This window comes from Pelmatolapia mariae, linkage group LG12, assembly GCF_036321145.2.
Source record: "Pelmatolapia mariae isolate MD_Pm_ZW linkage group LG12, Pm_UMD_F_2, whole genome shotgun sequence".
In the NCBI taxonomy this organism is placed as follows: Eukaryota; Metazoa; Chordata; class Actinopteri; order Cichliformes; family Cichlidae; genus Pelmatolapia; species Pelmatolapia mariae.
This window is the reverse complement of record NC_086237.1, coordinates 20066143-20079725: the sequence shown is the minus strand read 5'-3', so window position 1 is coordinate 20079725 and position 13583 is coordinate 20066143. Positions and strand designations below refer to the sequence as shown.

The window sequence follows — 13583 nt, the reverse complement described above, 5'->3', positions numbered from 1 at the left end:
GGAGTGGTTCAATCAAAAACTTCTAAAATGGTTATGCGTTTACATACATATACACAACACTGGGTAAATTATGGCTGAGATATTCTTACCTGTTTCATCCTGTCTGTATACATCAGATATATGACTGGAAAGAATCTCTGGTTCCAACGATTCCCCCAGATGTAGGTGAGGATTGATATTTTTATGTTGGCTGGTTTTCCCATTGCATAGCGTCTGGCTGTCAAGTGTTCTCCACCTGCTGCCCTGCTTCTAAAGAACCAGGGGCAAACGGTTTTATCTTTCAGCTTTGTGGAAACATTCAACAATATTCTCTAGCTTTTAAATACATTTAAAATAATGTAATTAAGATGCTATTATGATATGTGGAAAATTTCTGTTTTTCCACCCTTAATATTATTACCTTCTTATGTCCTCTTGAAAGGAAGACCAAAGTGGATTCTTTTGTAGCAGTAAGGTGGAGCCCCTTCCCCACCACAGTGAGGTGGCCTTTTCTGGAGCATGCCCATACCTGTCTTCCTGGCTCTCTTCTATCACCATCCTTGCCACTTGCAGTTCTGAAGACACAGGGCTGCAGATGAACACCTTCATATTGCTCTCTTGGTGCAGTCAGACATTCTCCAGTGTGGTAGTTGCTGACAGCCTGGCTCTCTTGGTGCCAACGCCATTCCTGTAAAGGTGAGCGTGGGCTGCATTTGCCCAGTGACACTCTACCTCCTTCAGTTCCTTCTGTAACCTGCAGACATTTACCCAGCAGCTTGTTTTGAATCTTTAAGGCAGACAGCGCTGTGGATGACAACATACAAATAAAACATAAAAGAATAAATAATTAAAGTACCCATAAATTATATGTAATAAATGTGTGTTAAAAGATGCATCTGGCATGTCTGATATGCAAAAAGCTGTATATTTTATTATTTAAAACAAGGTAACATAACTGATTAGCAGTCAGTACCAAGCCCACAGGCTTGCCTGTAGAGAACCACAACCTTATCTAGGTAACCTACAACTGCTCTCTGCTGTACTCATTTTCTGTGTGTCAACCACATTAACATTACTACTTAAGTGGACAAACACATGCAAATCCAGGCAAACATAGCTCAACATGCAGTTTGTAACCACACAAGAGCACTTCATTCAACAGTAAAACAACTAAATAAACAAACACATGTTTATTTTTTTGTTGTTGTTATTGTTTCTTAAAGGTTGATAAATCCTGCAATGGAGCTTCATCTGTTTAGCTCTGCAATGCTCTGCTTTGCTTGAAACCACTGACTGAACCTATGCGTAATGCATTTGAAACCAAGACTAACTGACCAAGCAGTGAAGTTCACACTTTATTACGAATAAAAAAATGTAAATCTAGCTGTTTAAATAAAAACCTTTAGAGGTGTCAATCAGTTATAGTCTATAAATATGCCCTTCCTTTTAAACACTGCTGTTTTTTCATAGTTCTGATGTAATACAGGAATTATAACTGCACCTGCTTTGCTTTACAAATAGGGCAAAGATCTGGTGGTTTTTGAGAAAATGACACCTGCAGACCTGTTTCTCTGTTAAACCAACTCACACTTCATTAGGTACCATTAACAAAAGCAGTGATCCCAAAAATGCTGACATCTGCAAGGGAATGAAAACCGGCAACCTGCGGGTGCTGCTGTGAGCTATGATCTTTGTCTGAACCCACACATAACAGAACAAAGCCAGTCCCAGGGCGCATAGAAAGGAATGAAATGTATCCACATTACTTCAACAAAGTTACAGCTACAATAAAAAAGGTCTGGAAGGGCATGAATGCTGCGATCATATGATAGTTTGACAAAAACTAAGTTTCAAAGAAAACATTTTAATGTAAAAATCAATGGTTCAAACCCTGTCAGCGTTTTTTTTTTATCAATATATGTACGAGCTTTCAGTGAAAACAAGAAATTTTGGGCATGACCTTAAACTTCTCACCCACAGTTTTTGTTTGTATAGACAGATTAAATTTGTTATCTCTTTTATCAGCTTCATCACTTGCAAAGTGTCTTTCAGCTACTTAAGAAATGTTTACAACAGTTCGAACAGCTAAAATTAAAACTGTTTTTTAATAATAACAGCTATATTAATGAGGTAAACAGTGACACATGTTACCTTTGAAAATGATGAAGAGGAAAAAACAGACGTTCAGTAGCACTTTTCCCATTTTGGTGGCAGGCGAAAGCAGCCTATCCTATGGTCATGTGTTTGTGTTGTCTGAGCAACAGCAGCAGGTGGGAGGAGCTAAGCATTCACAATATCAATAGATGAGCAATAAATACAATAAATAGTGACCATGTGACACTTTTTAATCCCCTTAAGGAGGGATGAAATGTTTAAGTATCATTTAGATTTCTTTGTTTGCAATGAAATGCTTTACAACTGTCCAAAGGAGTTTAAACTATTCAAGATCACTCTTACAAGTGCTGTCCCTATTCTCCACCCATGACTGGCAGACCTTTTTACAAATGCTAACAGTACAGTCTCTCCTTCCACTAGAAAACCATTGCAACCGATACCACCTTTACTGGTAAACATGCAATGTTTGCCACTGTGGCACACATGAGATATTGCCTGCAACCAAGGTGCTACAACTCCATGGAATACTAATTAGGTTTAAAGGGGTGTAAATCTGTTTTAGCAAGACAACAAGTCTTAGAGGAATGGCACAGTTTGTGGGGCTGAATGGTTATGCGGTGTTTTTCTCTGTAAAGATTCACCACATAGGATGCTATCGGGATAAAATTCCGTACTCCCTGCACATAAAAACAGGAATTGAGATTTTTTGTCCTGTTTTCAGCAGATAAATGTCAGGCTTATGATTCAAAATTGTTTCCTGCTTAATGATCTTTAAGCTTGGGTATAAAACAGTAAAAAGAACAAAAAAGTTTGTTGCACATATGAACGAATGAATCAACATGAATTAATAAAGATCTAAATTAAATGTTAAAATATTAAGTTTTATCAAACTTTAATGAGCTTATATTTATTTTTATCCTCAATGGGGGACACAAACACAATACTAGCACAAAAAGTAGGCAATACATGTTTTGGCCTTTGAAAAAACATAAAAAAGCAACATCAGTAGAGGATGTCAATTTGACTGGAGTTGTTCACGATAACTCCTAAAAGCCCAGCTCTATGTCACATTTTCCAATACATGTTACCCACAAAGAGTCAGAAACATTATGGTACATCTTGAGACAGTCTGGGACCAGGAATATATTCATATGTAGGATTTACAAAATGCCTTGACACATGCTCAATCATCCGGGTTAGGAATCCCAAAAAGTAAATTCAGTTCATTTCAAGGTAACTTTCTCAGTACGAAAAAATGTCTGAACAATTATCCAAGTGTCTAAAGAAATTGCTTACAGTTTATTTTTGGCTTATTCGCTTAATAAATCCAGTTCAGCTTCTACAGTCATTCATTCATTCTGATGCTGGTAAATGGACAAATATAGTGGAGGTTCTTCTCCATGCAGAGCAGTAGGGCCTGGATGTTGCACAGATGGTGCTATGAAAGCTGGAACTGATAAAACCTGTGAAGCAGCACCTTGTGGCCACTGGTTATAATCACTTGTTATATTTGCATGCTGAGTGGGATCTGGGGTGGGGTATTGATAAACGCCTGACCCTGTGAGTATAGGATCCAATCCAGTGGTGAAAGTAGAGGATGTGAACTCGCTATAAGCTGGAGAGTCAACTGTCTCAGGCCCCACAGCCTCACGACTCTGAGCTGGAGCAAATTTAGGAGGAAGGATGACCAGTGGAAACACCACCTCTGGGTCAAGAGCAAAACTAACGTCCAGATACACCTGGGAAACAGTCAGAGATGGAGAAACTTGTAAAGCATTAAAATCTGCAATAAAGATGTTGTGTTAAGACACATATTTACTTTTTATTATTTATCCACAAATGATTGCAAAAAAGCAGGTTCATTTCTGAGGTAATACAAATCATGTATTGTTTCATACCTTTATGTAATATTCAACTGAGATGATTTCACAGTTATGGAGGGTGGGAATGGCATCACTGGGAACTTTCAGCTGGCAGGAGGCAGTTTGCTCTGAGTTTGGACGGATAGTCTCTCCGACCATTTTGAACAGCGTTTCCTTGCTGCTATTAGTGTTGTCCTGGCAACTGTACACCGTTACCTGCTGAAGTTTGAATTTGAGCCTTGTGTTCCTGGAAGAGGAGTTGCAGATTTTGGCGACAACAGACAAGGTTTCACCTGTCAAAAGCAAATATTAACAATAAGCTGCATTTTTTTTAGTCTATCAACATTTGCTAGAGCACGTTGCAGATACTTTACCTGGAGAACAAACTCCTCTGTTAATGGTAGCACAGATCTGGACCTGTCCCTTGGAGATACCATTCATCTTTTTACGCACTGAACTGGACTGTGGACACTATAACAAACCAAATAAACATTTTTCCAGATCAACTAAATGCCTCATGTGGAGAAAATGCAGAAGAAAATACCTCAATGTTGTTTTTAGGCTTCAGATCTAGTCCAGGTAATCATCATCAACTCTGAATTCTCTTGTATGTTACATTTACACTGTTGGTATGTTTGAACTGATGACCATCCCTGAGATATTTAAACAAAAAACTTTAAAGTGTAAAAGGTAACTCAGGTTTTTGAATCTGAAACATTTTTTATTGAATAGTTAGAACACATTTTCCAGAAATCTGATGTTTAACATATGTCACTCTAGTGTTTACCATCATTTGAGGAGTGTGTGGACAGGACTTTGACACAAAGTTGATCTCTTTTAGCACTTTCGAAGGCAGTCGCCAGCTCCTAGATACCTTGGCTTCAAAGGTGTAGACAATATTTCCATGTTTTCCCTTGAAGGACGAAGGCATCCTTCTGTATAACAGAACTAATCAGGAATGCATTCATTTGCAAAAGCAAGATATTTATTAATGTTGGATGCTTCAAATTCTCACTTACCCCTCTGGGATTTTGAGCCTGAACTTAAAGATGTGCACTCTTTTTGGAAGAACAGTCCCTGCAAGAGTCGTTTGATTAACATTTGATCTCAATCTCATATTCTCAAAGTTAACTGTTTTCTTTATCTCTGCTACACTATTTAACCCATTGATACTTCCTTTTGTCCGGCTTTTGTTTTGTTTGGCATTACAGATAAAAGTGTTAATATTTTTTAACTATAGCTGCCAATAACAGATGATAAAAGACAAGTTAACCAACTTGAATTAGTTCTCAATCTTTTTTGTGGTTTGACCTGGAATCCTATCATGCACACCTCGATAACATGTCTTTATTTATTCATTTATTTATTTAGATTTTTGTTCTAATTATTTTGGGACATATCTTTCCTCAGACTCTTCACTTCATAAAAAGAAAAAAAACTTTTATTTTTTTTTAAAGTAAGGAATATAACTGTAGCAATTTTGCTTTTTAATACAACACATTGCCAAATTTCCTGATAAATGTCATAGCTACAAACACCTTTAAGTACAACAAACTCTGTTTGACTTTGACATCCTACCTTCATCGTTTTCTGCAACCAAGTATTCCTTCACTTTGAAATATCTCCTGTGCGCACTTTGCAGTCTCTCGACAGGTACACCTACTTCTGTCCATTCTACGTTAGCGTCCCCTTTGGCTTTTACATAAACGCTCTTGACTTTGGCTTCTTTTGTCAGTCTGAAACTGACTGTACCCACTATAATATCGCCTTCGGAATAACTGCTGTTGTCACTGATTGTTTCAAAAGTCACATTTAAGTTCTTTATCGGAGACATTTCAGAGCCGAGTGAAATGCAGAGCGTTTTTCTAGGAACTGATAAACTGAAGCAAGCGATATGACAGGAAGCTCCGCCTAAAGAGTGAGATCGTAATTTATGATTCTACCCAATATCACAACATCTAAATATCATATAAAGAGAAACCTCATATATTTACGCAGTTTAGGGTGATGTGAGAAAAACTACCAGGTCACAAACGATGTTCACAAGAAGAAGATCACATTCACAGCAAATTGGCAGGTTTTTAAAGTATATTCCAGTAAAACCCCGAAACCTATTAAAATATGCTTATGATGTACTGGTGATTGTAAATTGGGCGCTCATATATGTGGTATCTCCCGCTAGTCCATCTGTAATGGACTAGCGATCAATCAAAAACTGTATAGAGTATCGCAAATTTCACCCCGTGACAACAGCGATAGGCTCCAACCCCGGGCTAAGAAAATTGAAGGATGCTCTTATAAACTTTTGCATCACCAAAATCACTCGTCAGAGTCAGACTGGGCAAAAGCATTTGCCGTGTGTCCCTGTGTGTATGCGAGCATTGGGTATGGGTATGATTATTCGGGGATATTCCGTCCCATTCAGCAGAGAGAGTTTGTTTTGTTTCGTCAGCAATGATTCAGATTCGTCCCATCTGGGTGTTGAAACGAAACTATCCTGTCCTTTGTGCCGAATTGCGCTGAATTCTGTGACGTGGACTGATTTAGGCTCGACCCTAATTATGCGGAAAAAGACTTGTTTCTAAGTCTGCATGCAGTTTGGTGGGTCTGAACGGTAACAAAAAAAAAAAAAAAAAAAAAAAAAATCAGTCGAAACAATTTAACAATTTGTCCCCTTGCAGTGTAGATTTTAGTGTAAATTATTTTGTGGACACGCTGGTTTATAATTATCCGATAGGCCCTTCAGTGATTACCCTGCCTGTTGTGATTGCTTAGTTTATTGTACACATTACAATGATCTCAATAACGTCGTTGTGTCATGGTCCTGAGTTTAGTGTGTGTGTGTGTGTGTGTGTGTGTGTGTGTGTGTGTGTGTGTGTGTGTGTGTGTGTGTTTATTATTATTAATTTATATTATTTAATTCGTGGTTTTAGTGCTCCCTACTGATCTGCTACTGTGTGTTATAGCCCTAGTTTCTAGTCTTTAGGTTTCTGTTACTGTGCCCCATGTTCACATGTTCGTACATCTCCTATGACCCCCTGTCAGTCATGTGTCCTGGTCTCAGTGTCAAGTCGGTGTCTTAGTCTGTCTCATATTTCCCGTTTTATTTTGATGGCCTCTCGTCTAGTGTTTAGTCTAATCAGTTTTGCTTCCTCCCTGTCTCAAAAATATTATGGCAACACTGAGAAGGCAAATCATTAAGATGTGTTGTGAGATACAGGTGATGGTGTTTCTGTCTTAGTTCTCTAAGCAGAACTTCAAAAAGCTCAATTCTTCTGGCCAGTTCTTGTCTGAGGTTCAGACTAGGAAGAACGTAACTATAATATTGAACCTGAAATATGATCCCCCCACCCACTAGGGAACCACTCTCAGCTGTGGGTTCACCTTCTTCTGCTGAACTCATAGAGCAGCAAACAACCAGTCCAGAGAAATACCGTAGCATCACTTTCATCGCTCACTCCTCAACTCCTGTGAACCATAACGAGTGTAGCCTCTCTAAGCATCAGTAACTAAGAAAACATGTAGGTAAAACAGTAGGTATCCTACTTAATGCTGACTTTGTTATTATTAGTATTATTATTATCATTATTATTATTATTATTATTATTATTATTATTAGTAGTAGTAGTAGTAGTATTGTGCTTGGGTTTTTAGACTCTACCAGTTACACAGTTGTCTCTTCCTCTGGGCTGTTTAAAGGGGCAGTTTATACAAATGGCCTTTTAAACAGCCCAGTTTATCCAAAGCTGTGTATATACCAGATGCTGTCAGGCTTCAAATGTATGTATTCGTCCTCTCCACAGTCCAATCCATTGTAAGCCATTGATCTACTGCTTAAGTTCACATCTACAGTAAGAAAATGGAGACAAGCATCGAAATTGATAAATTTTGCAAGCACAAAATGGTTAGTAAAAGAACGTCAAGGAATACTAAATTATGTGATAGCTTAAAATATCAATTTCCATACACAGCGCTTACCGCTTGTAAATGGTGATGATCATCACAATACTGTTGATGTTCTGGTTTCTTTTATCAGAAACACGATTCAGTGAAACACAGCTGAATTAAATTCTCCTAGTCATCCATATAATAAATATGTGAGTCACATACAAAACTCATTTCTGCATGCATATACAGACTAAGAAACACATCATTTTAAGCAGCCCACATTTAAAACTATATATTATCCTTCTCTAAGCTCTGATTATTGTACATATATTTCCTCATTTACATACAAGTTACTCACTTTCAAAAAGCTCTGAGGCTAAATAAAAAAAATACTGAGCATCCTCTACAAACATCCAGTACAAACATTTGCTTTTTCTCACCCATTTGTCTCCATCTAGTGGTGGATTTCCAACAGATAAAATTGTAAGTAGATTACTAATTAATTTGTGTGTGAGAGCTGGAATCTAGGAGTTAGCGCTAACCATAGGCAGGTGCAAGCAGTTAGGATTTCTTAATTTGAGGTGTCAGTATTTCATGGAAATCCTTTGTTGAGATTGGTGGTGTGACTGGACTAGAGTGGTCCATTGCTGAAGAGGTAGGGCAAAGATAGCAGTGTTAGGTCTGAGTCAATGTGGTGCTTAGCACTGAGCGTTGTGTTTAATCTTTAGGACAGTTTTGGTAAAGTTTGGTAAAGCAGGAGGAATACCCCCTATGAGCTTTGTGATTGTTTTTATAAAAATATTCCAGTTTTCTGATTTTGAGACCAGACTGCTGCTTCAGACTGCCTGGCTGTTTTTAGTATTTATACTAGTTAGTATCGCTCAATAGGTGGGAACCAACTGTCAGTCTGTAGTGTGACCTAACCTTGTTTTTTGTTTCCCCACAGGAGATGAAATGCTGCGGTAAGTTATTGTGGTTTCCTAACTGCTCCTTGCATGCATCACATGTAGGACAAGTTGACGTGTGGGCAAACAGTGGTTTTTTGATGTTTTTTCTTAAATACTTCCCACAGTAGGGCATAACGTATGTTATAAAAGTAGTATGTAGCATTATTCTTGGCATTATTACCTAGTGTAACTCTCGTTGGAAGTGGAGAAAAGAAAAAAAAACAAACAAAAACAATGTCTTAACAAATCAGTGATGGGTAACACTCTTCCTAAATGTGTTAAAAGTGAGGCAAACAATGGAAAGTAGCAAACCTTGCCCCCCTAAATCTCTGACCACACTTACCACTTTTGTATGATGAAATGTACAAACACACAGAGGTGTGAAAACACATTGGTGTGTCTCCCAAAGAGGCAGCGGTGGAAAACTATGAGCTCAGAGCAAAAACGGAAGGACAAAAATAAATGCAAGCACTCACAATGACCAACCTGCTCTAACATGTAGATGAGTCAAAAAGTTCTTTACAGTGTTTTTATTCTGAGTCTAAACTCTTGTGCAGTTCTCTGTTACCTATTGTAGCTACTTTTGTGCTGGCGAGATGTTTTTTTCCATGCTCGCTCGCTCTCTCCCTCCCCACGCCCCTGCTTGGTTAAGTTGTGCATATAATGACAGAGTGTTACTGACATGTTGTGTGCTGTAAAAATGGTCATCACCACTGTTCAAAGCTCTTAAAAGCAATATATCTCACCTTTCTGCTACAATCTTATTAAGTCCAGCGTTTATCTATGGCAACTTGCTATACTATTGCTCAGGGCAAACCAATCTCTTCTCTCATCACACACAGCCAAAATGTGTTTGTCCCCCTGGAGTCATCAAAAAATCCAATTAACCGTTTGCATTTTCATAATGTTTTAATATTCCAATTTGTTCCAATTCATCTTAGGAAATAACTGTTTTACCACAGAAGGCAACCTCTGATTTTCTACAATATATTAGAGGCTTTACTCTTGATTTTTTCAGCTTTGACTACTAAGTAATCATTATATTATAACCAAAAACCTTCTATAAAGCTTCTTTGTTTCATGTACATTGCGATAACACATTACATTGCAGCTGCTGTGCAGGTTGAGGAATGACCCTCTATCCCTTTGATAGCACTGTGACACATACATCCAAGTTTAGACATTCACCTGGTGGCAGTTTATTCCTTTAACCATCCATCAAGTTATTTTATTGGATGTTATCAAGATGCTGTCATGGTATGATCACAGTGCTCAGAAACATCTAATTTTAATAATGAAAGCTCTCAGTTATAAGATTTTATCAGCAATCTTCCAAAACAAAAGCTTCCCATCGACTGCTACATCCCTTCGGCTTTTTTAGCCAGTCTCCTCTGAGCTACATAAACTTCAGCCTAACTTAAATTTAACCCAACCACCTTAAAAAAAAAAAAAAAAAGAGCTCTGTCCTTGGGTTTGGAGGATGTTCTGAGGAAGGCCATCCTCAGGGCTGGCTCCCTCCCAGTGTTTAAGTAACATTTGCATTTTTCTGTTTACAATGAAATGCCTTACAACTGTCCGGAGTGCTATAAAATCTTACATATACTTTCCCTATTTTCCATTCATAAGTGCAAGCCTTTTGACATGAATAAACATCTGTAACACCATGTAGCACAGTAATCAGATGTGAAAAGTGCATCTGAGTCGGTCTCAGCTGACAGTGAAGGCATTGCAGTATAAAACAGTAAGTGGTTTAACAGAGACCATGTTGGTCATCACGAAAACCATAAGCTAGGAGTAATGCTAAGTGTTTTGCCTCAAGAATTTGATATCCCACCATACATAGAACAACACAGACAATTCAATATTTTTCAAAGTAAAGTGCAACATACTCCTAAGGATAACACTGCTAAACAGACCTTTCACCTTACCTTAAATCTCTAAGCATAAAAACAAACTATATGTGACAATGTTATTTATATATATTTAAAACAACAGGCAATGCATTTACATTCCAGTTTTCAAAAACAATTTCAAAACACTGAAAAAAACAAGCAAAATTATAATAACAAATATAAAAATGTGATCTATAACTAAAAAAATGTCTGTTGTTAAACAAATTGTTATGTGGAGTATAGAGAGTAGAAGACTGACTAAAGGAAAATCACTTACTTCTCTTATTGTTTGTTCTGTCACTTCTTGTGTCTCTGGTACCCCACTGATATCAAGAGGTGAAAACTGTTCAGTCACATGATTTAACCCCCAGTCCTATTTTTTCAGGCCCTTTAAAAGTCACAGTTTTGGGGTACAGCTCTGATTACTTGGTGTAGTATCTGGCCAGCTATGTCTAAATAAGGTATAGGACATAGAAACTTTCTGCAACTGAACACATTCATGATTGGTCCAATTAGTCTTATTTTCCCTCCAAAACATTAAATATTAAAAACACAGTTTTTGTATAAAACATTTAATTCCTTTGTGGGACAGCAGCTGGAAGGCCTCATTCTGTCCTGCCAGTTGATCATCAACAAGAAGAGGGCACCTTTATGATTCTGCCTTATGAACCCTGTTTAAGCCATACCTAACTGTGACTTTTGAGGTGTCACCTGCTATTAATATTTGGCCCATTCACTTACACTCACAGTTTTTCATTTTGATGCTGGTAAATGGACGTTTATAATGGAGGTTGTTCCCCCTGTAGAAAAGTAGTCAGAGTAGGACCTGGATGTTGCATTGAAGGTGCTTTAAAAACTGGAGCTGAAATCCCCTGTGCAGTAGCACCGTGTGACCACTGGTTAGAACTGCCACTTGTTATATTATCATGCTGAGTGGCATCTGGGGTGGGGTAGTGACCTGACACTGTGGGCTCAGAGCCAAATCCAGTGTGGAAGGCAGGGGAAGCGAAGTTGCTATAACGTGTGACCACAGTTGTCCCAGGTGGGTTAGGCCCCACAGCCTCACCAGGCTGAATGGCTGCATATCTGGAAGGAACGATGACCAGTGGAAACACCACCTCTGGGTCAAAGGCAAAGCTAATGTCCAGATACACCTGGGAAACAGTCAGAAATTGAGAAACTTGTAAAGAATTATTATTATCTGTTATAATTAATACATAGTTCAGACACACATTTCCCGTGTAGCTTATTTATTCACTCATGTTTAGAAACAAAGCAGTTTTATTTCTGAGGGGATGTGATGTCACCAAGAAAGTGTTTCATACCTTTATGTAATATTCAACTGAGATGATTTCACAGTTATGGATAGTGGAGATGGTATCATCAGGAATCTTCAACTGGCAGGAGACAGTTCGCTCTGAGTTTGGACTGATAGTTTCCCCGACCTCTTTGAACAGATTCATCACCCACTTCTTAGTAGACTCATTGCAGCGAAATACTGTTTTTTGTTCAAGTTTGAATTTGGGCCTCGTGTTCTTGGAAGAGGAGTTGCAGATTTCGGCAACAACAGATATAGTTTCACCTGTAAAAATCAAATCAGAACATTAAACTGCATTTTTAAATCTATCAACATTCGCTGTACAGCGTGAAGTTACTGTACCTGGAGTGCAAACATTCCTGTCAGTGGTAGCAGACATTTGGACCCATCCCTGGGAGAGCCCACCTATGTTTTTACTCACTGTACCAGATTGTGGATGCTATGACAGACCACATAGACAAACATGTTTACAATTTAATGCATGTGATTTTTTAATTTGAGTTTTTTCACAAAGCACTTTCCAAATATCACATTTATAGCACATATCAGTGCAGTGTTTACCATCACTTCCCAAAACTGTTGAAACGTCTTGGATATGAAGTTGATCTTCTTTTTAACTTTAGAAGGCCACCACCAGCTCCTGGACATCTTTGCTTCAAACATGTACACAATTTTTCCATACACCCCCTTGAAGGATGAAGGCATGCTCCTGTAAACAAAACCAGTGGGAAATGCATGCATTTGCCAAAGGATCGTATGACAGTATTAATAATTCAAATTCCCACTTACCCCTCTGGGATTTTGAGCCCGAACCTAAACGTGTGGACTCCTTTGGGAAGTACAGTGCCTGCAAGAAACGGTTAAACACTTGTCAGCAAATGTCAACTTTGTCACAGAGCTACAGTGATATACTTACAATTTACTGCTGATCATTGAAGCCAGGTTATATTCCTTAAATGTAGTGTTTTCTTTATGTCTGCTACACAATTTAACCCTTGCATTCTTCCAAGTGTGTTAAAGCCTCTTACCTTTACCATTTTTTGCAATTAAGTACTCCTTCACTTTAAAATATCTCCTTTTTGCAGTGTGGGTAATCTGGAAATATCCTGTTCCTTCTGTCCATTCTGCCTTGACGTCTCCTTTGGCTTTTACAGAAAGGCTCTTAACTTTAACCTCTTTTGTCAGCCTGAAACTAACTGTGCCCACTATAGTATCTCCTTCAGAATAACTACCGTCTTCGTTGATAGTTTCAAAGGTCACGTTTAAGTCCTTCATCGAGGACATCTCGCTGAGTTGAAGACGATGCCTTTAGCACCGATAGACCGATTTAAGGTGCATGACGGGAGGCTCCGCCTAAAGAGTGACATCGTGACTTCTGATTTCAGATAATAACAAAAGTTAAGAGATGAGATGCTCCACGCATTGATTTAAGTATGATATACAGCATAATGAAACATTTGACAACTTATTGCAATTTACGTAGTTTAGCAAATAGACTAGCCTACTGAATTGTGCTGAACATGAACTCGTTAAATCGAAGTCACGGTCGTACTGAAAGATTCATACATCTCGCTAAGAAGAC

The 13583-nt window shown here is 38.2% G+C and overlaps 2 protein-coding genes across 2 annotated transcripts; both read right to left on the bottom strand.

The window, feature by feature from the left end:
* Positions 1–606: 606 nt before the first annotated feature.
* LOC134638246 (arrestin domain-containing protein 3-like) lies at positions 607–5790 on the bottom strand. Its single transcript, XM_063488767.1, has 7 exons — positions 5535–5790; positions 4976–5033; positions 4744–4891; positions 4331–4427; positions 3993–4249; positions 3652–3833; positions 607–733 (listed from the first exon to the last, which is right to left on the bottom strand). Exons 1-7 carry the CDS (start codon positions 5788–5790, stop codon positions 607–609), a joined length of 1125 nt encoding a protein of 374 aa, XP_063344837.1.
* Positions 5791–11462: 5672 nt separating this feature from the next.
* LOC134638245 (arrestin domain-containing protein 3-like) lies at positions 11463–13285 on the bottom strand. Its single transcript, XM_063488766.1, has 6 exons — positions 13030–13285; positions 12791–12848; positions 12563–12710; positions 12344–12440; positions 12009–12265; positions 11463–11837 (listed from the first exon to the last, which is right to left on the bottom strand). Exons 1-6 carry the CDS (start codon positions 13283–13285, stop codon positions 11463–11465), a joined length of 1191 nt encoding a protein of 396 aa, XP_063344836.1.
* Positions 13286–13583: the final 298 nt, after the last annotated feature.